The sequence below is a fragment of the Notechis scutatus genome, chromosome 6, assembly GCF_049901735.1.
Source record: "Notechis scutatus isolate UNSWTSFEM ecotype Mainland chromosome 6, rNotScu1.2, whole genome shotgun sequence".
NCBI lineage: Eukaryota > Metazoa > Chordata > Lepidosauria > Squamata > Elapidae > Notechis > Notechis scutatus.
This window is the reverse complement of record NC_142014.1, coordinates 37,885,180-37,908,999: the sequence shown is the minus strand read 5'-3', so window position 1 is coordinate 37,908,999 and position 23,820 is coordinate 37,885,180. Positions and strand designations below refer to the sequence as shown.

Genomic DNA, 23,820 nt, shown 5'->3' with positions numbered 1-23,820 from the left:
CCTACCGACCCAGCAGTTTGTAAATGGGAAATTGCAAGTACATAAAAGGGGCAATTTAATAAGGATATGAAAGGAGCCCCGAACTGGGCATCTCCCAGGCACCATCAAATCCTTTCATCATAGAAGCACTTTGGTGCTTCTGACACAAAAGTAATAGTATTGCATTAGACAACTATATGTAGAATTGAAATTATTTACTGTTAAAATTACGTTACTACTTTTTATTTTCCTTTGTTGTATTTTTTCATTTTCTTTAAAAGCACTTTATGCGTTTTACTTTTCTTTGACAATGTATGCATTTCATCTTTGCAGTTTTTTTCTGGGTTTTTTTGTCACTTTTAAAAACAATAAAACATTAATAAAAAAGAGATAACTTAAGATATTACCCCTCTGAATATCATTTGTTTCATAGCATCAATATTCAATATTCTTCCTTCAGAATCCATATTCTTAGTCCACTCTTCAATTGATACTGGTTGCTTTCTATGAGCTTCAGGTCGTTTTCCTAAATCAATCTAAGACATGCATTAAAAATATGTTACATTATTGCCAAGACATTAATTTTAAAACCAACAGATGAATTTCCTGTTACCATCTAAATTTCCAAGAACTTAAAACTCACTCGTGTAATGACTTCAAATCCTGGTTCTTCCTGTTGATTTATTTTTAGTCCTGGAATAGCATCACTAATAAAATCTGCCATTTCTGATGGAGGCCGCTGCTGATTTACTGAGTCACTTCCTCGTAAGCTATCAAAAATATAGTTTGTCACTTTGGAAAATCCTCCCATTGTTGTTGTGTAAGGATCCTTTCTCAATTTCTAAGAAAAACAAAGATAACATTTATTTGGATCAATGAATGAACATATACGAAGAATCAGGGAGGTATTATGATGAAAACAAGACTCATCACAATAATATTAAAACAGAATTGTATGTATCTTTTTAATGAAACAGAATTAAGAAGTATAGTTTGAATACTTCATCTAGAATTTGCAACTGGTGCATAATTTTGCAGACAGGATGCTGTGTATCATGGGCAATGCAGGTTACATCTGCAATAATGCTGCTTGCCTATTAGCTACATAGCCAGTTCCAGTATCTTACTGCTGACACAAAAAACCTAGAACAATCTGGATGTAAATTACCTAACAGATCAACTTCTCCATTACAGGTCTATACAATCCATAAAATACAGAAAGCATTCCTTTTTATATAGGGTTCCACCCTGAAGAACCATACATATGAATGCTGTTTCCCCTTCTCTTTCCCATCCCAATTCCCAGATTAGGAAAGGACAGCACTCATTTCCTAGATGAGTGCTGAGTAAGTATATCACTAATTTACTAAATGGAATTAGAAACAGACAACCTGCTACATTATAGAAAGGGTTGTGGGAGGTTTTCCCTTGACTTCTTTAATGGTGCTTGTCAATATCCAGGTGTCAAGACAATGGTAGAGAGATACTGGGTATTACTTAGTCTACCTAGATCATCTTCTATATCAGGCATCAGATAGCTGTTTAATTAGTATATAAAGGCACTTGTTGCATAAGTTGTGATGCCAACACAACAAGAGAATATAATTCAATTTGAGATGGTTCAATTACTCCCAGTTTCAACGTTTTATCCACTTCCTCTTTCCATCTCTCTTGTTGCTGATGCAGCATACTTTTCATAACATCTACCCATGGCTCTGCTCAGTTGACTTAGGTTTCACCTTCAGTCTCAGAAATTTCCAGTGAAGGATCTGAAACCATTTGGTCTTCAGCAGATGTCTTTGCCTTGTCAGCACTGGGTATATGCTCTACAGATATATTTCCATCTTCAGGAGAATAGCAACTGTATAAAAAAGATCTAAGCTCTTTTCTCCTTGCTCTGGCTACTGCTTGGCTTCCTTGCTTTATACCCCAAGCTTATTCATATATGCCAGTTAACTCATTCTTTCCAGATTTCAGGGGTTCTTTTGTCTATGACTGCATGGATATTAGTCTTCTTATAAAACTTAATAAAGTTTCAAGCTTTCTCTTACTGCAAGATTTTGGCCACTTCTACCCCACCCCCCACTCCTGTTTATTTCAAGAAACAGCTTTTAATATCTTAAATCTTACATTTAATTTTTAACCATAAATACACTATACTAACCTGTATTAGGCCACATGTTGGTTCATCAAGAAGATTTTCAAAGGACTGTGAAATACTCTGATAGTTCACAAGAACCCTTTTATCCTGTTCAGACCTGAGACAGAGGGGAAAAAGCACATTTGTCTACATTTCCATCTATAATTCTGTTTCCTACTTTGGGATAAGCTAAGAATAACTATAAAACTTGCATTTGAAAAAACAGCAGCTACATATTATAAATTGATCATATACTTTAAGTAGCTGTGCATGTGTTTTCTACGCATACATTACATATTGGCGATGAAGTTGAAAGTACTTGTTACTTTTAGATTTAAATTCACTACTGCCACTTTCTGAAACAAAACACTACTATTTTTAATATCCTAGGGGGGTGGGGGGAATGGGATGACTATCATCTATTCTGTTATTAAAGCCTAGGACTTTTAATAAATGTTATCACTCTTCAATACTAACATGAGTGGATGCATCTGTGACAGAGGATATGAAATTCAACAGAAGATTGTATCTTGGCCTTCTGAAAATGGGATATTAATAAACAAAAACTGTGATTTGCTAATATGGCACAGGAAACAAAAGTTGTACTGAGTCATGTTTAGCTAACCTACCAAAATGAAAAATTGTTAGGATTAGCATTTTAATTAAATGAAGGTTTACCATAAATGAGAATTATTTAACTTGCTCAGAGCAGTTATTTACATTAATGCTACTATGGATATATGGACTGCTCCAGCATCATTAACTTAACACATACACAATATTTATTTTTTTCTCATTGATTTAAAAATTTAATTTGGAACCAATGATTAATAAAGTCATTGAATTGGTCAATTAGAGTAATGCATTATATTCAAAGCTCTATAGGGATAAAGTAAAGAAAAAACAATATTATCTAGCTTTCTTGGTTTTTCTTTTAAAACAAATCACTCTCATCATGAGTGCAGGAGACAAATATTCAATTATGGATGGTCAGTGGGTAATGTTAAGCTTCGGCAGAGTCAGATATGTATTCAAAGCTCACTCCATCCAACAATCAACTCTCCACTACTCTTATTGCTGCATTCTAATGTCATGCTTTAGAAAACTTCACACTGAAGATTTCTCAGGGGCAAAAGAAACTAGCCACCTATTGTCTAATACTCATCTACAACAAAAACACTTTTATTTTCAAGTTCATTTTTTTCCCATGAGGAGTTCAATAGACATGAAGCTAAATATATGTAAACATTTCATCTTTGCAAACAGGCTATTCCAAGGAACTCTAAAATGTCTTGTCATTTACCTGAATAATAACAATTAACTAGTGTAAAGCCATGATGGGGAACCTATGGAACGATTGCCGGAAGTAGCACGCAGAGCTATCTCTCCAGACACGCCAGCCATTGCTTGTTGCTCTTCTAGGTTCCACCAGCTGGTCTTCGCACATGCAGGAGCATCAAAAACTGGAAGAAAAGCTCCGGCACGCGCATGCACACCAGCCAGCTGGTCTTCGCATGTGCATGCGTGCCAGAAACCAGAAGCTCAGTTTCCCAGCGCACACATGTGCACCTGGGATCTGCTCTTCCAGTTCCCGGCACTACCCCTAGTGCGCGTGTGCTCCCGTTTCGGTACTTGGTGCCGAAAAGGTTCAGCAACACTGGTCTAGAGGCTTTCTACAGTTAAATCCTTTAGAATATGAAGTTGTTCATATTATAGCACACATACAAATTAAAAAAATAAAAAGTTTGCCCTGGAGCAAGGAAATAACTAAGGTGGAGAGTTTCTTGAGAGAAACACAGAAGACTGCTTAAAAGTCTATTTTAATGTATTATTATTTTTACAAATTGCATTTTAGATAATTTGGTAATTTAGGCATATCCTGGGGCTAAAGAAGCCATTTGTAATTGCGTGATTGTGAGGTAAGAATTAAGTTTGGGACTGATATTTCTGAAACAACAGTGTATCTATTTTTTATGAAGGTAATGACTTATTCAAAATTGTGAAAAGGCATAATTGGGTAAACAATTTAAGAACCAGTGCTCTATATTACTGATCTTCAAAAGAATTACAAAAAGTTTCATTATATCATTATGCATTAAAAGTTACTTCTTGTTTTTACTCTGCTTCTACAATGTACATCAGAGGTGTCAAATTCGATTTTATTAAGGGCCACATCGGGATTGTGTTTGACCTCGGAGGACTAGACTGGCATGGCTAGCTTGACATCATTTGTATCGGAGGCACCTGTAGTGGCCCAAGCACTCTGCCAGAGAAACTGGAGCATCCCTCCTGAGCTTTGTTTTCGTTGGCAGAGTTACCATGGGCCAGGCTTCACTGTTTCCAGGGTGGCCCCGTGGGTCAGATTTAAGCATCCCGTGGGCCATATCTGGCCCGTGGGCCTTGAGTTTGACACTTCTGATCTACAAAGAACCACTTTGAATTTTCAATATTTCTGCATCAATATGATCTAAACTATTATCTGTTCTCCATACAAACCTTAAAACTCAATATATTTATTAATTAAACAAGTCGCAAACATTTGTCTGTAGGAAAAAAGATGTAGCTTTGGATTATTTCACTCAATAAATCAATGAACAAGTACAAAGTTTTTGACTTACTCAATAATATATATCTAGACTAGCAAAAAATTAAAATAATAAAATTGAAGTGAAGCAAATCAATACAATAATATACTAACAACTATGAGGATAAATCACAAATAACAACATTCACACAACTGCAACCTGTATAAATGTATAATGAATAAAAATTACACCTCCTACAATTTATTAAGATGTACCAGACCAAAAATAACATTTAAAACAAAGATAACTATAACCAATCATACCTTGCTTTCATCACAGCAACACAAAATTTAGCTATTCCAAATGTATTGAATGTTTTAAATTCTGAGTGAGGAGGTTAATATGAAATTTATTTGGTCTCCCAGGGAATTTACCTATTGAGGATACAATGTTGATTGACTTACTGTCTCTGTAAAATTCACAGAATACACGTGAAATAGTTTCAATTTCCTAACACCACATGGGAAAATACTCTCAGCTACAGGGATTTTACCATATCTGCCTTGAAGAAGTGCAGATGGAGGAATGTTAAATCCAGCTTTAAAGAACGCAATTTTCAGCTCAGTGAAAGTTAGAATATAGAATAATTTGCTGGTCCTCTTTATCTAATTTGAGAACTTGTGTGGACAACAGATAACATTTTAGAACATATTTATGTTCTATATTATGCAGAAATATTGAGAATTCAAAAGAATTCACAAACATTTAAATACCATTGTTAAGTACATCTTTTGTTGTTGTTTAATCCTAAGAATACTTACTCACAAAGCACCACATATTTTCTAAGTGCTTGGATGAATAAACTACTATCACCATGATGAAAATGAAGAGCTGGAAGGACAACATCATCCTTTAAGCAGAATACCAAATAGGACCATCCCATTCCTTCTTTGTTTTGTTTAATTGACTTTAAATCTGTTAAACTGAAAAAGAAGGACCACTTGTTCTCGCCAATAGTACGAACTGCAACATCTGAAAGGATAAAAAAAGATAGAGCATTTTCACAACAGCAATATTTGATCATAGTTATGATTTCCTTGCAACTGGAGAAATTTCTTCTATAATAAGCACTCGGTGTGTTTCAATACTTTCTGGCTAAATGTGAGTAATATAAAAAAAAGCAAATGGTTGTCCCATTTTCACAGTTTTTAATTTTTAATTATCATTTATTATTTTATCATATCACTTTAATATGAACAAGAAATTGATATTTGTTCATTTACTCACAAATGAATAAGGATTTAGCATCCATGTATTGAGAAGGAAGAAGAAAGCAAATCACTTTGCTACCCAAGTTCTCTTTCTGTGAAAGATGAATCAACATGCAATCTGGACCTTCTGATGTTTGTGATAAGGTATTACCAAAGAAAAGCTAATGCTACCAAGAAAAGTTTCAAGTAACACACTAATTTTAGTTCATGAAAAATGCTCCAAAAATGCTCACAGGTACCGCTCAGAGCACCCCACCAACCCAAAACTGAATTGAGTATCATTTCTTCAACTTCAATTTTACCTCTCTCAGAAACACTATACATCTAATTAGAACAGATTGAATATTATGTCATTACTGAATACTGTTTTTAAAATCCTTTTTTGATTACTTGATAGCAAAGAGGCGAAAAGCAATATGCTCAAATCATGAAATCTGATGAAACACATTTAAAATGTTTTAATAAAATAGAGGCGATTCTATAAAATATTTTATAGAGTTGCCTTGGCAAGATGGGCAGCACATATGTTTGATAAATAATTAACATTAGCATTTGTTACTGGTTCTTTGTTATTCAAAAAGATAAATAAAACATATAATTACTGTATAATTAGTGAACTGTCTTTTTACCAATGACCAATAATCAGCATAAATTCTTAATAATGCAACATGTGAATTATAAATGTTTCTAAAGATTTAGAGAGAAGCACCCTAGAACTAAGGAGAAATTTCTTAAAGTGACAACCATCAGTCAGTGGAATGGTTTGCTTTCAGAAGTTGTGGCTGCTCCATCACTAGATGCTTTCAAGGAGAGACTGGACAGTCCTTTGTCTGAAATGATATAAGATCTCCCACTTGAGCAGGGGGTGGACTAGATGACCCCCAAGGTCCTTTCCAATTCTGTTAATCTAATAATCCTGAGGAGGAGTCAATGTATGAAACCAGGTGATCCAAATATGAACTCATTCCAGACAACTTTATTTTTGGTGTTGGCAGCTTTTCCTCCTCTTCCTCCTCATCACTCTTCATTCTCTGATCCAACTCTTCCTACTTAATTCACTTTACCTCATGACCTGATATTCAGGATCACTCTCAATCTCCTAATCAACTAATAATGCATAGTTGCTTGCTTCCCAAGCTTTTTAATGTTTTGTGGAAACCAAACCTTCAGACTCCAGGTCTTCTGCTGATGAAATTTTGAATGCTGTTTACTGCCCAAGTTGCATCAAAATGGGAGACTGCAACCACAATCCATTATTTTAGAGATTTTGTATTGAGTTGCCATTTTTATTTATTTCTTTGTAAAATTCTTCCTCAACAGCAATCAATACTTCCCCCAAAAATCACTTTCTACAGACTCTTTTGGTTAGGAAAATGATGCTTTGGCCCACTGATGGATGTTATAATGATGCTCTGGCTGATTGATGAATACTACTTTTGGGGGGGGAAATACCCTTACATTTTCCTTCTCTTATACACGGTGTTTTCTTAAATGGATGAGTTATTTCTATTTTAACGATTTAAGGTAATTCCTTATTATAACATATATTAACAGTCTACAGCCCACTAGGGATGAGACATAAACAAATTGTAAAAATAAACAAATAATACACAGACATATTTGTCCATCTAGATTTGTAACATCCTTTAGTTCCAAACAAAGTCAGGAGTAAAATTTCATTCATTATATCTAAAGTCCACCCATCTAGAGCCACTAAATAAGATTTCACTATGTAACAACTTCTCGTAATAAATAAAAACTATCATTAGGATCCTGTTTTCTGCTATTAAGAAGATTATACATAAGACACATATTTTAAGTCCCGAGGTGATATCTTACAACATACTCATTTTGTTTCAAATTATTTGAATGATCTACAAAAATCTAATGGAAGCAGCTTCAACAATTTTCAGTAATAACAAAAAAAATACTAATGGATAAGTAACAGGCTTCTCTGTAAATAAAAATGCTTTAACAGATACAGATGCCTTGTACTTTCACTTATTAAATTAAATTTATATGCCACCCATCTCATTATCTACACTGACTCTTTTGCTATAGATGGAATATTTTCAGTGAATTCGTTAAATATTATTTTTCTACATACATACCTGAATTCAGAATCTTAGAATCCCCTTTCTTACAAAAGACAGATGATCAGCATTATTAGCTGAAAGAAACTTCACAAGAACTGCAGCAAGCAAGTACCAGAAGTAAAAAGCTCTATACCCAGAAACATATCTCATAAGGTTCAACCAATAAAGTCAATTTAATATTTTAATAACGGTGTTATTTAAGTACCTCCATTTGAATGTGGCTTCTTTTTAAAAGAGACAGTGTTGACCATATCCCATTCTGCTTCATAACTGTTCATATGTTCTGGCCCTCTAAAAGTCTTCTCCTTAGGAGTCTGCACCCATTCTACAACTGAACTGGAATCCTAAATAAAATATCAAAACAACATCAGCATTTTTCTTGTAAACTACTTATAAAATCATTTTTTCTGTCCATAACTATAAAGCAAATTTGTTCAAGGAACATCACTTTTGTCATATGCAAATTTAAGATAAAAAATGCAGAGGCAAGCTGTAAAACAATTTTCATTGAAGAAAATTAGCAATCAAAAAATAATAAAACTTCATTTTATAGTTCAGCTCAAGGAAAGGAAAAAAAATAGAATTTTAGCATCAGAAGAAAAATAGTCTTGATCAGATATAGCATTACTCAACCTTTGCTTGTTTAAGGCATTAGTCCCAACATTCCATCTTTATGCTTCTGCAACTTCCTTTCTCAAATGACTAAAGAACTATCAGTGGGGTAATTTGCTTTCCATCCCCCACAAACAACACACACACACACAAGTTCATATATCTACAGCTGAATAAAAAACAAATGTGAACTATGCAAACTGCAAACTGTGACAGATTTTCCTTAAAACTTTAATGCAAGCTGTCATGTATAGTTAAAGAAATCAAATACCCTTGATTTTCTAGTCTTATGGTCTGGGATTTTTTTAATGATTACTACTTACACAAATGTATAATATTATTCAAGGCTCTGCATTAGTCCAAAAAATCATTTCACAGATTTGAGCTATCTCTCCGAACCATCTCCAAATCAAATAAAAAATCTTGAAATGCTGGATGTCAACCAAGATATTTGTCTTCTATACCAGTAGCTGAGGAGAACATGAGAGATTCATTGCTCTCATGACCAGGCCCAGAATCTATGAAGTTTATAATATACTCAAAGGATATACAGGAACCAATTACTAGCTGAAGGAGACACAATTCATGTTTGAACATACTGTAATCATTTTGTAGGCTTATTCAGCAAATAATCATGATGGCTAATCATGAAATGATGGCAAAATTACATAGAAGAACTATACAAGAATGAACTTAACGTCTCTGATAACCACGATGGGGTGGTCACTGAGCTCAAGCCACACATCCTAGAATGTGAAGTGAAATGGGCCTTAAGAAATCTGAGCAACAACAAAGCTAGTGGAGGTGACAGTATTCCAGCTGAGCTATTCAAAATCTTAAAAGACAATGCAGTAAAAGTGCTATACTCAATTTGCCAGCAAATTTGGAAAACTCAACAGTGGCCACAGGATTGGAAAAGGTCAATTTACATTCCAATGCTAAAAAAAGGCAATGCCAAAGAATGTTCAAACTATTGCACCTTTGCACTCATTTCACATGCTAGTAAAGTTATACTTAAAATCCTACTAGCTAGACTCCAGCAGTATGTGGATCAAGAACGACCAGAAGTACAGACAGGATTCTGAAGAGGCAGAGGAACTAGAGATCAAATTGCCAACATATACTGGATCATGGGGAAAGCTAGGGAGTTCCAGAAAAACATCTACTTCTGCTTCATTGACTATGCTAAAGCCTTTGATTGTGTGGATCACAACAAATTGTGGCAAGTTCTTAAAGAGATGGGAGTACCAGACCATCTTATCTGTCTCTTGAGAAATCTATATGCAGGTCAAAAAGCAACAGTGAAAACTGGACACGGAACCACTGATTGGTTCAAAATTGGGAAAGGAGTCCAGCAAGGCTGCATACTGTTGCCCTGCCTATTTAGCTTATATGCAGAGCACATCATGAGAAAGGCAGGGCTAGATGAATCAAAAGTTGTAATTAAGGTTGCTGGAAGAAATATTAATAACCTCAGATATGCAGATGATACCACTCTAAATGGCAGAAAGTAAAGAGGAACTAAAGAGCTTCTTGATGTGAATACAAAAGGAGAATGCAAAAGTTAGCTTGAAACTCAACATTAAGAAAACTAAGATCATGGCATCCGGCCCTCTCAATTCCTGGCAAATAGATGGGGAAGAAATAGAGGTAGTGACAGATTTTATTTTCCTGGGTTCCAAGATCACCGCAGATGGGGACTGCAGCCAAATCTAGACAGCATACTAAAAAGCAGAGACATCACCCTGCCAACAAAAGTGCATATAGTCAAGGCTCTGGTTCTCCCAATTGCAATGTATGGCTGTGAAAGTTGGACCATAAGAAAAGCTGAGCACCAAAGAATTGAGGCCTTTGAACTATGGTGCTGGAGAAGACTCCTGCGAGTCCCTTGGACTGCAAAGGAGATCAAACTGGTCAGTCCTAGAGGAGCTCAGCCCTGACTGCTCCTTGGAAGGCCAGATCCTGAAGATGAAACTCAAATACTTTGGCTACCTAATGAGAAGGAAGGACTCACTGGAGAAGAGCCTAATGCTGGGAAAGACTGAGGTAAAAAGAAGAAGGGGACGACAGAGAATGAGGTGGCTGGATAGAGTCACTGAAGCAGTAGGCATGAGCTTAAATGGACTCCAGAGGATGGTAGAAGACAAGATGACCTGGAGAAATGTTGCCCATGGGGACACTATGGGTCGGACACGACTTCGCAACTAACAGCAATCATGAAATATAATTTTGTAAAAACTTAGTGAACTGTAAGATGAATACTCAGGCTAATAAAATACAAACAATTCATATAAATGCAAAAGTCCATGAAAACGCAATAACATTAGGGTCAACTAAAACACTGATGTACCAAAGAACAGAACACTAAAGTATGTTAGATAAAAAATACCAACAATTGAGCATATGAATTTCCATGACCGAGAATGGAACAATGGGCAGCTGATCATTCCCCAAACCGTCTTCTAAAATTGTAACAGTACTCCATCAGCAGATTAATCAAAAGCAGCTTGTCAGAGTCCAACATATTTAGATTACAAAATAGAAAACAAAGAGAAGTTCTGTTTTGTAAGCTGAGACTTCCTCTGGTGTGAGCGGCAAATAATATCCTTGCCTTACATATACAGTATGATTCTGAAGTGCACATTGGGCAGAGAGGGTAAACTGAAACTCTGCTCAAGTAGGAGACAGATTAAAAAAATCAGGGTTTTTTTTTTCCTATGAAGGAAGTCAAGCTATGGATACAATAAAGGACACTGTTTATGTTAGCAAGTGTTATCAGTACAAAAGACAGGTTTGGAGCCTGCTCAAAAAAGCAGAATATGCACTAGATACAGATCAACCCATACTAAGGTCAACCTATGTTTTTATCAAGTTCTACATTTCTGCTGTCAATGAGTTCTATGTAGCATTTCAGAGGTGCATCAACTATAAACCTGTGGACTTTGTAATTCTCCCTGTTATCTTTTGGCAAGGAGCCCAGTGATCACTGTCAGTAAAATATATCTTGTTGCATCTATCTTGATTTGATTTAGTGAAATTGGTACTATTAAGTAATTATATCAAATTCATTATGGTATTTTTGATACCCTGTGACAGAACTGCAGTGTTAGGCTGTCGTCCTAAAGACATTTACCTGAATATAAAACCCATTGAAGCTTAATTCTCAATTGAAGAACACAGGATCGCGCTACAAATAACTCTTGTTTTATTGGCATCTGCAATTCAGTCATTAAGTGAAGCAGTCGCCAAGTAAAACTGTCTGTACTTACAATCTTACTTCATTTCCCTTTGCTTTACAGACCTATAATGGTCATAAATTCTGTATGTAAACTGTGATGTGTATGTGAAGTTATACGGATCTGTATAAAATATAAAACATTCTACAGTTTGCTGTTTTATTTGCTGCTTTTTATGTTATTTCTTGTTATATTTTAAACATTAGAAAATCAAGGAATTACAAGATGTTTGGGAATTGCCAGAGTATTAAATGAAATAACCCAATTATAATTAAAATCATGTTGACCAACAATTTGTATCTCCAATCAGATATGCTGGAATAGAAAAATATATTAAACGGACGGCTGTATTCAAGCTTTGACTCAATAAATATACATAGCAATTGTGCTAAGTATTATTGCTTCCTGTGGTGATTACACCCACCAGAGATAAGGAAATATTTTTTTAAGTTCTTCTCCCAAGATATTCTATTATTGGATGGTGCAAATAACCTTTTAGGTTTGGAAAGACAATCTGCCATCTTCAAGCTCATGAGTGAGAAAGTATTCCTTCACTCAATTTTTGCAGTCTCCACAATCTCCGTTAATTCAAAAGTCACAAGAATGTTTCTTATCACATAGCCTACTATAAAGATAAAGCAATTAAAAAAGAAAATCACATAAAAACAGTCACACGGATATATGGCATCTGCATCAACACTGCTTCACAAATTCTGATCCTTTGTTTTCTAAAAAGATTAAGAATCAAAATATTACCCATCCTTATAAAGTACCAGAGGGATGACCTATGAGAAGGAGACTATTAGAAAACATGAGCTAAATCTGGGAAAACAAGGAAGTGTTGTGGCCCAACAGAGGCCAGTAGAGCTGACCGCAGACTTGGACAGTGAGGAGGTTAGGGAGGAACATTGGCCAGTCCTGGAGTGTGGGGAAGGCTTTGACAAGTGCTCTGCATTGGAGGCATAGATGGGGCCAAGGTCGTCTGACAGTTATCAGCTGCCTTCAGAGTTGGAAATCAATGGGGCAGAAGAACAACTGGAGCCTGTTCCCAGTGTGCACATGCGCAGAGCTGCCAGGAGAAGGGAACAGTTAAGGAACAATGGTCGACTTGGAAGTAAAGGCTCAGGTGGATGGTGAATGGCCCCTTCCATAGGGAATAAAGAAGAGCGAAAGGGGAGTGGTGTTTGCAGGAGACAATTAGTTCAATTTATTAGGGTGAAGATCTGTTCCTGACTTCTTGCCAAGTAATTGCTGCTACAGCGTGGCATTAGGAAGATATTGGTCTGGCAACTCTCCAGGCTTGATAATGACCTGTAGTTGTGAAATCTCATGAAAGATTGTTTGCTGGGACTTTGCTGGAGAGGAATTCCCTTTAACCTAAATAAAAGGGGTTTTATTGGGACAAGGAGTCTGCTTCATGATCTTGGGAAGCCTAGGTCAGAACAGAAAGTGTGAGAAAGAAAATTAAAGTTTCCCCACCTTGAGTCTCTTTGATAAAACATGAAGGGAATATGTTGGACTCTGAAGATTCCGCTATAATAACCTGCATCAGTATAGTAGAGTTCTAGTATTTATGATATTTGTTTGTTTCCTGATCTGGCTTACCTTGATATTTTAGAAAAGGAATCCCAAAATTCTGACTTTTAGAAATATTCGTTAGGGCTTCTGGTAGTTGCAATATAGAGTATTTGGGAGGCAATCTGATTGTTTCAACCTTCATTTTATTTTTATTTCAGTTTTCTAAGGTATACTTCTAAAGTTTTACAAAAATTGCTACAAATAATTAAACATACCTTTTTAGCATATAGAATATTAGAAGAGTCTAATGAATCATCCAGAGGTCTCCAATCTATTACTACCTCAGTACCCTAAAACGCAAATGATGCAATTATTCAAAAAGTAATTCAGTAATGTCATATGTTTCTATTTACAAAATAACATTGATTTATTCTATTCTATTCCATCTTTTATAAATGGTGAAAGGTAAATTCACAGGCAACATATTATACTGTTATATTCAAAAGAGAAAATCCTACATTTTGATGTGTAATCTTTTCAATGACTCGCAATAACCCAGATTGTAAAGCTTCATGATCTTCATCATTTTCACTTAAACAATGAATGAAAACTCCTTCTTCTTCATATACAATCTAAAAGATAAAAAATAAAAATAATAAATGAAGCAGATTTTTTTCGTTTTTTGGCAATCTGTTTTGAACCTGCTCTGGGGACAAAACCAATTACTGTAATGCAATTTGGGTCTTTCAGAGAAAATGACAAGCTTATATTGCATATTCACTAGGTCAGTCAAGTAATAAATTGGGCAGAGTTTCTATTAGAATAAAATATTGCATGTCTGGGGATATAATGATATGGATGGAAAAATAAACAAGAGTAGTTTTGCAATACAAGCTATATTAAAATCAAGAGCTCAGAAACAGTTTATCCCATTTTTACTGATTCCTAAAGCATGTTAGTCACAAGGCAAGGAACTATTAAAATAAAAAGCTATCAATTTAAAGCTTTTAAATAAAGATATCAGAAGTGAAAAAGGCAAGCTAGTTAAAACAGAATACTACACAGAAGCTCAAATAGAAACATAATTAAAAGTTCTGATAAAATAATGCTTCATATGGAAACAAACAACTCTTAAAAAAGACCACTCCCATCAACCACTCCCCAAACTTCAGAGGACATGGACCCTTGGAATAGGCTTTCAAGGACAGGAACAAATGGGGAAAGACATGCCTTTAAATATTTTAGGATACATTCTATGTTAATCAATCTATTTCATTAAATTCACTTTAAACTAATTTGGATTTGCTTATATTTTAGAAAAGTAATCTGAAAGTGTTAGATATTCTTGTCTAAGCCTTTAATCATGGCACTGGCAACACATGAACATTTTCAGGTTCACGTGTAACAGTCATAGCACACATGCCTCTGCTCAAAATAAACCACTGCTTCAGAAACCAAGCAAAAGTGAATGTTAAACTTTCCTACACCACACCAGCCAATTCACTGTTTCGCATTTATAATATTATAAAATGAAAGAACACATATCATTTCAGGATAACATAACTCCCTACCAATTCTGTCATGATAATCCTGTAACTTCAACAATGAATACAAGGGAAAGCATTTTTCCCCATCTCCAAACCAAGTACTATATTTCTTCTTTCAAGGATGGGAGGATTTTAGGTTTGCTTAGGCTCATGGATCCATTTCATTTTTTTAAAAAAAAATATAACCCACAAATTAACTAACCCAATGGTCCTCAACCTGTGATCTGCGGGCCCCTGGGGATCCGCGATGTCATCACAGGGGATCCATGAAGGCTTGAAGAAATGTTATGATTTTAATCTTGAGCAAAGTCTTGAGGCGTCCATGGACACAAAGGCTATTTAAAGGGGTCTGTGGTGAAGAAAAGGTTGAGAACCAGTGAACTAACCTAATACAAAAAGCAAAAATGCCAAGATTGCAAACTATATTACTCCTGAAATTCATCTTGCACAATCTGGTTTTATAAAAGGGTGACAAGCTTCAGGCAATATCTGTTAATTGATATTTTAGAGCTAGAAAATACAGGCAGAAAAATCTGAATCAATGCAGTGACTTCATGATATACAGAAGTTCTCTTTATTGTACAGATTTAATTTCTGGAATGACTGTTTGATAAAAATGAATTCCTCTGTTTAGTATTTAGAGTAACTACCAGTAGTAGCTTAATTTCTTTTCCAGATACAGTTATTAGAATTATATAAATAGAATTATTTCTTCGCACATTAAGATAGGAATTTTCAAAGTGAATAATTAACAATTACATATAAATATAAATAAATAATAACTTAATGAATACATTAAGTGAACTTTATTTTCATTCCTAAACAAAACTTATCAATATACTATCATATCAGAAGTTACCAGCCAGCATAACCCTAGTAAATTTGAGATGATCTTCAAAAGAAAATTTGGTGGGAAAGGAGGAAAAAAACATATAAAAATTCTGTAATGTAAGTTTTGTAACCTCCCATGTTATCAACATAGGGTGGCCAGCTCCAGCTAAAACCAGTCTTCAAGACATTCTTCTTTTCACCTCAGTAACTGTGATCGGTAATTACAGCACAGAAACTGCACTCTAAAGGGCAAATTCAGGACACGAACAGATGTCAAGCTGGATATTATGTATAGATTGAGTGAGCACTGCCTTTCCCTCAAACTGAAATAGATAGAGAGGAAAGCTTCTGTGAAAATCAAGCAGAAGATGTTTTGTCCAAGGATAAAACATGCTGGAATCCTAGCTCTGATTACTGTTTGACAACTTCAGCATGAAGTTGTGTGGAATGTATGAAGGATGTATTTATTAATTTGCCTTTGGATTCAACAGCTTTTTTTATTATGTAATCAAATGATATTTTGTGAGTACAGTGGGCTGGAATAAAACATATTTTTACCATTTGCAAGTATTTAGGGTATTTCCTGTAATGATCAAGGTTTGATGATTTTGGAATTTGCGGATGGAAATTTAATCTCTGTTCACTTGAAAAAAATAATATTTTGGAATAATTTTAACTTGAAAATCACTGCAAAATCTTTTAAAACAAATATTTAGATTGAAAAAGCTCTTAATATTTTGAGCCAACTAATAATCATTCCTTAAAACATTAAAAGTAAAGGTTCCCTCGCACATACATGCTAGTCATTTCCGGCTCTAGGGGGTGGTGCTCATCTCTGTTACAAAGCCGAAGAGCCAGCGCTGTCCAAAGACGTCTCCATGGTCATGCGGCTGGCATGACTAAATGCCAAAGGCACACGGAATGCTGTTACCTTCCCACCAAAGTGGACCCTATTTTTCTACTTGCATTTTTACATGCTTTTGAACTACTAGGTTGGCAGAACCTGAGACAAGGAACAGTGCTAGGGATTTGAGCTGTCGAGCTACCAACCATTCTGATTGACAAGCTCAGCGTCTTAGCCACTGAGCCACTGCGTCCCTCCCTTAAAACATTACATGTACTCTAAGAAGAATTTTCCTAAAATTACTGAAACGTACTACATTCAATTTAAACCTATTTTGATTTCTCAATTTGGATGTGATACATAAGCAGCTTAAGAAAATGGTGCATTCCTTGTACTGAAAAGTATTTTGGAAGACACCAAGTTTACTTGTATAGATTTATGAAAAGTATTATTAAGATAAATTTTATAGTTTGCAATAACTTTGTGAAGGGTTGCAAGACCATAAATCAATTGTCTTGAATTTAAATAAACTTTCTTATAATCTTACATGAGTTTCATTAAACTATTTTTATGTTTGCTAAACATCCCAGTGAACATTTAGGGACTGTGCATAAAACTTTTTATGCTAGTAATGTAATATTGACACATGCCCTATAATTGTCCTGTTATAGTTTAATAATTATGCAATGGCTAATATGAATTTAGATCTAAAATCCATTCACTCTCAATCTATCTCTAATGAGAAAATTAATTGATTTATTATGCAGTCAAGATTTAATGTGTTGTTTAAAACTCAGTTGCTTTTACATCCTTCTTGTAACATTTTTAGGAATGTGCTTCGTTTTGTTTGTATTTCTTTTCTTTATACTGTAGTTATACCATTAAACAATAAAAATAAATTTTCTGAGTTCAGATATTTGTTTATTGAATCAGAATTTAATTTATTTATTGAATTTATATTGCCGCCTATTCACCCATAGTGACTTAAGGCGACTTACAGAATATAAAACCTCATTTAAAACAAAACTAGTAAAAAGAATCAAATAAATTAATATAATAAAATCATTGAAAGCTATAATTCAGCAACACAAACACGGATTCCTAGTTACTGGAAATATTCTACACTGAGCCGTATTACTAGCTTAGGAGAAGAATAAAATATCTGAGAAACATAAACAGTTGTGCTCCCACTGAAAATGATCTAAATGTAAAGGTGGATGAGTACCAACACTGTACATCACTTATATCAACCAAACCATATAAACATGGTAATGCTGTGGTGAAAAAATATCCCCTTTTAAAAACCATTTCTATTTTAATTCATTAAATCCCAAGCACCTCAGTAGTCTCCATCTCCCATCTATTTATCGGATGTCTTAGTTACAGCCTCCAAATAGTAATTAGGTTGATATCGATTTTTTAATATCAGAAACAAAAAACTATCCCTGATTTGTGTTGGGAAGTTTTGTAATTCCCCTCCCCCTGCATTTTAACCATATCACACAGCTCCTTTGAAAGAATCGGTCAAAAAGCTGCAAGCCTAACAGGTCAGAATGCAGTAAAAAGGATGGGCTAGCTTCCACCCTGGCAATTCATTCAGAGACGTACTTATAAACAGAAAAGTTCCACAAAACCGTAAAACGAAAGCCTTCTAGTGACGCAATGAGGTATGGTCTCTTCCCCAAACCTCCTTTGCCCCTTCCCTTTTCAACAGCACCAAGGAAGGGATGCCGTTCCTTTTAACCGCGACCTGATCACAGATGCGGGAAATCTTTCACGTGTCATACACCTGTCCCCATCCCGGCAGGTCAAGAGGCGGTCCTCTTCAAACTAAGGCAAAACGCCTCAGCCTCGGGCCTCCGTTGACACATCCAGCCCCGCCCGAGATCTCCGGGCTGTTGCCCCGACGTATCTGGAAGACACCCCTCGAAGCAAGACCGGTTCAGCCAGCGGCCTGACATTCTCCCGGCTCAGTCCGGGATTGCCGTCCCAACCATTTACAGAGCTCCCATAATGAACTTTACTCTGCTCTCAAGGCAACATTACAGTCACCGCGACTCAAAAGATTTTATTCCTGTCCCTTACCTTTCCCCCTGCCAGAGCTGCCATCTTGGCTACTAATGTTTATGATGACGTTGCTTCACGTGTTCCCAGCAGCTTCACAACAACCCCCACCCAACCGAATCTCACCGGTCTCGGCGGCTCAACGCATGCGCAGGGAGGAGGAGGAGGAGGAGAATTAGGAGTTTGCGCAGTACGGAGATTGTTTTTGGATGGTTGCTGCTGCTGTTCGTTGTAAGTTTGGGCCCTCTGTGAGCGTCGTTTCCGTGTACTCCGTCTGCTTATGTATTGGAGTAGAATGATGAGCAGGACTTTTCGTGGAATCATAATATATGCTAATGTTTCTCAACCTTAGACACTTTAACGATAATATATATCAGTGTTTCTCAACCTTAGACACTTTCATTATGGTGCTGGTTGGGGAATTCTGGGATTTGAAGTCCACATTTCTTAAAGTGACTACTGTTGAAAGACATTGATATAACTATAGACAGTAGCTGCATTATATCTTCTAGGTCTCAGGAATACTAGCATGACATTTCTAAAACAATAAGTTAAAGTTGATAGAAATATTGTTTTTCAAGAGGGCTATATCATAAACATTTATTTATTTTTATTTATTTATTTATTTGATTTGCCAATTGTTTACATGATAATAAGTATAAGTGTATCATAAACATCCCTTCCTCTATATTTTTTCAGTCAGCAAATCACTTTGATTTCTCCACCTTTACATTGGTTAGTTACTTGTTTCCAAACTGTTGTCCACTATTAAATGCACAAACAGAATGGGACAAACTTATCTTCATTATGTAAACATCCACTCAGAGTAGGGTTCCACAGCTACATTCAAGGAAAGACCAAACATGATCCCATGTTTACATGTGTATTCTTGTTAAATCCTTTAATCTTACTTTTCCTTGGTATATTTTAGTAGGGCTTTTTGCATAATAGTTTGTTTTAATATCAGGAAATATAGGTATCAGTCTCTTTCACAGTTTCAAAATCCTAAGCAAACGAATTATGATGAGTTATATCCAGCTTGTTCTCCAGAAGCTGGTCTTAGAGATTCTTGATAAAAGCTTGAATAAATTGCATGCAATGGTGGCAGAAAAATAGGCAACTTTACCACCAGCATAAAATTGGTAAAAGGGTGCCTGATGTTAAAGCGTACAATTGTGTGGGAGAAAAAGATACTGGTTTCAGTGAAAGATCACATTTATTATAAATGCATTTATACTCATAAAGATGGGCTTGAGCTCTTAACACAATAGGAAAATATGATTTAAAAAATAACAGGGCACATCTGCCTTATTTAGAATATAGCAGTTGAAAAATATTCGAAAAAAACACAAGCATAGCAGCCTGTAAGAGTCTGAAGTCATGATTATAGTGCATGTGTCACCTCTTCCCCATCTCTGACAATGTAATAGAAAGGGAAGAGTTGCCATGTATGTTAACAATATCAATTCTTGTTCAGAATTCCAAATGAAAGAATTTGCAATACTGTACAGAGCATGTAATTTGAAATGTTTTGAGGAATAAATAGAAATTATAATTGTCAGTCTATTGTCGCCTTTCATCCAAGAAATGTAAGTCATACCTTTTAAAGCCAAATTGCAGATGCAGTGTTTAAAATTTGTGAACCCTTTTGAATTTTCAATATTTTTGCATAAGTATGATCTAAAATGGTATCTGTTCTCTACACGTCTTGAACTTAGATAAGGAAAATTCAATTAAATAAGTCAAAGAGATAATACTTGTCCATTTATTTATTGAAGATGATCCCAACCCACTTGTGTGTGGCAAAAATATGGCATTTGCCTTCAGTAACTGATATGTCCCGCTTGGACAGCAATAAATGCAACTAAACATTTCCAATAACTGTTGATTCCTCCTTACAAAACAGCTTCAATTCGGCAATGTTAGTAGGCTTCTTTGCATTAACTGCCCACTTAAGATGCTTCCATATTTCTGTTGGATTAAAGTTAGGACTTTTGACCTGACCATTCCAAAAAATTACGTTTCTCCTGCTTTAAAATTCATGGTCATATGATTTGTGTGTTTTGGGGGTCATTGTTTTGCCACATGACCCGCATTTTCTTGAGCTTCAGTTCATGGACTGATATCCTGACATTCCTATAAAATTTGCTGGTACAAATTCAGCCAGTGGTGGGATTCAAAAAATTTTACTACCAGTTATGTGGGTGTGGCTTGGTGGATGTGGCAGGGGAAGGATAGTGCAAAATCTCCATTCCCACCATACTCCAGGGGAAGGTTACTGCAAAATCCCAGTCCCTTCCCACCCCACTAACCTGCTTTCCAGCTCCTGTGCGGGGCAACAAAAGAAGACCCAGCCGATCAGCTGGGACTCGGGAGACAGAGAATAGATGGGGGCGGGACCAGTCAGAGGTGGTATTTGCCAGTTCTCTGAACTACTCAAAATTTCCACTACCAGTTTTCTGGAACTGGTCAGAATCTGCTGAATACCACCTCTAAATTCAGAATTCAGTGTTCCATAAATGATAGCAAGTCATCCTGGTCCAGGGGCAGCCAAACTGGCCCAAACCATGATACAACCATCAAAGCTTTTCATTCAATTGAAAGAATCTATTTTGGTGTGATCCATCTATAGAATATTCTTCCAATAGTCTTGGTTTATCCATGTGGTCTTTTACAAGCTGAAAACGAGCAGCTTGATGATGAGCGGTAGTTTTTTTTTTTTTTTTGTTTATTTCTTGAAGAGTATTGGCCTTGTCCTTTGAACCCTGCCATGCACATCACTGTCTATGGAGATTCTCAATCATCCAGATCATGGTTGTCTCAAAGGTTGTTTTTTTTTTTTCAAGAGGCAACTGGACTTTCTGGTTTTTCTTTGAAGACATTCCACTTCTCATCCAAGAGCCAAATAAGTTTCTTGGATGAGAAGTGGAATGTCTTCAAAGAAAAACTAGAAAGTCCAGTTGCCTCTTGAAAAAGCACCTTTGACAACGCACATATTTTCAGTATTCTGATGTCATTCTCATGACACCAATGCATAAGCAGCCTTTAGTTTCTTAGACATTACCCTGAGCAGTTTTTTTCTGTGTGTTTTTGGAAACCTCCCAGAGTATTACATGTCTTACTCTTGGTGTGATCTTGGTAAGCTGGAGGACGATAGCAGCACTAAGTTGCCTTCAAATATTTGTCCACAGTCTGCCTGTGGGCAGAGTGGCGGTGGTCTCTTAACTAACCTCCTCCATAATTTACATGCAGAATTAAATTTCTAAAAGCAATTCTTAATGTTCTCTGCTTCTTAGAAATATTCTTTTAATAAATTGAACTTACTTCAAAAATATTCCATAATATAAATAAAAGTATCTTGGAATTCTGTGGTTTTATATAGCAGGACATAGTGAAAATCATCTACTCCTTAGCAGTTCTTAAAAGTAGATAAATACAACCTCAGATGAACAACAATGTATGACATATTATACCATATCATAATTTATTTTACAAAAAGAAAACCAAACTGGAGAAGCATGTATGAAAAACTGAGTGCAACTGTACAGCTTCCATAAATGTGAAGAAATTGAATTACATTTCTTCATAAATACAAAGAAATTAGTAGCCAGATGTTGCTAATCAAGTGTACTTGATCAACTGATCATCAGCAAGCATGACTTCCTCTATGGAAGCCGAAGTTTTCTGGTCTCCAAGGATTGTGGTGTGTATTAATACAATGTCAAAAAAGAAAGACATCAGCAATGATCTTAGAAAAGCAATTGTTGCTGCCTATCAATCTTGGAAGGGTTATAAGGCCATTTCCAAAGAATTTAAAGTCCATGATTCTACGGTTAGGAAGGTTACAAGTGGAAAACATTCAAGAGAGTTACCAATCTTCCCTTGAGTGGACATCCCAGCAAATTCACCCCAAAGTCAGACTCTGCAATGCTCAGAGAAATTGGAAAAAATACAAGAGTTACAGCTGACTCTACAGGCTTTAGTTAGGATGTTAAATGTTGAAGTTCATGATAGTACAATTAGAAAAATACTAAAGTATGATTTGTTTGGAAGGGTTGCCAGGAGAAAGTTTCCTCTCTAAAAAGAATGACAGCAGGGCTTAGGTTTACAAAGCTTGTGAACAAATCACAAGACATCTGGAACACTGACCTTTGAACAGATGAGACCAATGCAGAGATGTTTGGCCATAATGTATAATGCCGTGCTTGGTGAAAACCAAAGTATATCAGCACAAACATACCTACTGTCAAGCAAAAGTGGCGGATGGATGATTTGGACTTGTTTTGCAGCCACAAGATCTGGGAACCTTGTAGTTATTGAGTCGGCCATTAACTCCTCTGTATACCAAAGTATTCTAAAGTCAAATATGAGGCCATCTGCCTGACAGCTAAACCGACACTGGGTCATGCAACAGAACAATGATTCCAAGGACACCAGCAAATCTACAACAAAATGGCTGAAAAAGAAAAGAATGTGTTGCAATGACTCAAAGTCCAGACCTCAACCCAATTGAAATACTGTGGTGGGACCTCAAGTGAGCTGTGCATGAACAAATGCCCACAAACTCCAATGAACTGAAACAATGTTGTAAAGAATGGGCCAAATTTCCTCTACAATGATGTCAGAGACATACAGAACATGATTAATTCAAGTTATTGCTGCTAAAAGTGGTTCTATGATCCAAGTTATTGGATCATAAAGTTTACTTAGTTTTTCACACATGCCCTCTCCATTTTGGCTTTCTTTTTGTATAATAGATGACATGGTGTAAACATGTCATGTATTGTTGTACATCTGAAGCTGTATTTACCTACTTTTAGGCAAATGATTTTTACTACATCCTGATATCTAAAACCATAGAACTCACAAAAGGGTATTTATTTTCTTTTTCGAGACTAGCATCCATTACACAAATTATAAAACCACTGATAAGGTTAACATATCAGTAAAATATATTTACGAATATACAAAATTCTTCAATTAGTCTTCCAACTTACACATATATCAGAAATATAAATAAGGGATCATGGATATAAAGGTAAAAAGAGAATCATAACCTTAAAAGTTGTATACTTCAAACAAATGTGTAAATGGCCACTATGAAATAGATAGAAATTGAATAAATAATACACAATTATGTCATGAGTACCAAGTAGA

At 35.6% G+C, this 23,820-nt stretch overlaps 1 protein-coding gene across 1 annotated transcript in view; it reads right to left on the bottom strand.

Moving 5' to 3' along the window:
* Positions 1-18,733, bottom strand: part of TBC1D15 (TBC1 domain family member 15) — a 31,531-nt gene extending 12,798 nt beyond the window's left edge. The window contains exons 1-8 of the mRNA XM_026667719.2: positions 18,685-18,733; positions 13,896-14,009; positions 13,653-13,727; positions 8,217-8,355; positions 5,466-5,676; positions 2,144-2,237; positions 623-820; positions 387-515 (exon numbers count right to left, since the gene is read on the bottom strand). Of these exons, the coding sequence (XP_026523504.1) occupies positions 387-515; positions 623-820; positions 2,144-2,237; positions 5,466-5,676; positions 8,217-8,355; positions 13,653-13,727; positions 13,896-14,009; positions 18,685-18,708 (984 nt within the window). The 5' untranslated portion in view covers positions 18,709-18,733. The remainder of the gene's footprint in view (positions 1-386; positions 516-622; positions 821-2,143; positions 2,238-5,465; positions 5,677-8,216; positions 8,356-13,652; positions 13,728-13,895; positions 14,010-18,684) is intronic.
* Positions 18,734-23,820: the final 5,087 nt, after the last annotated feature.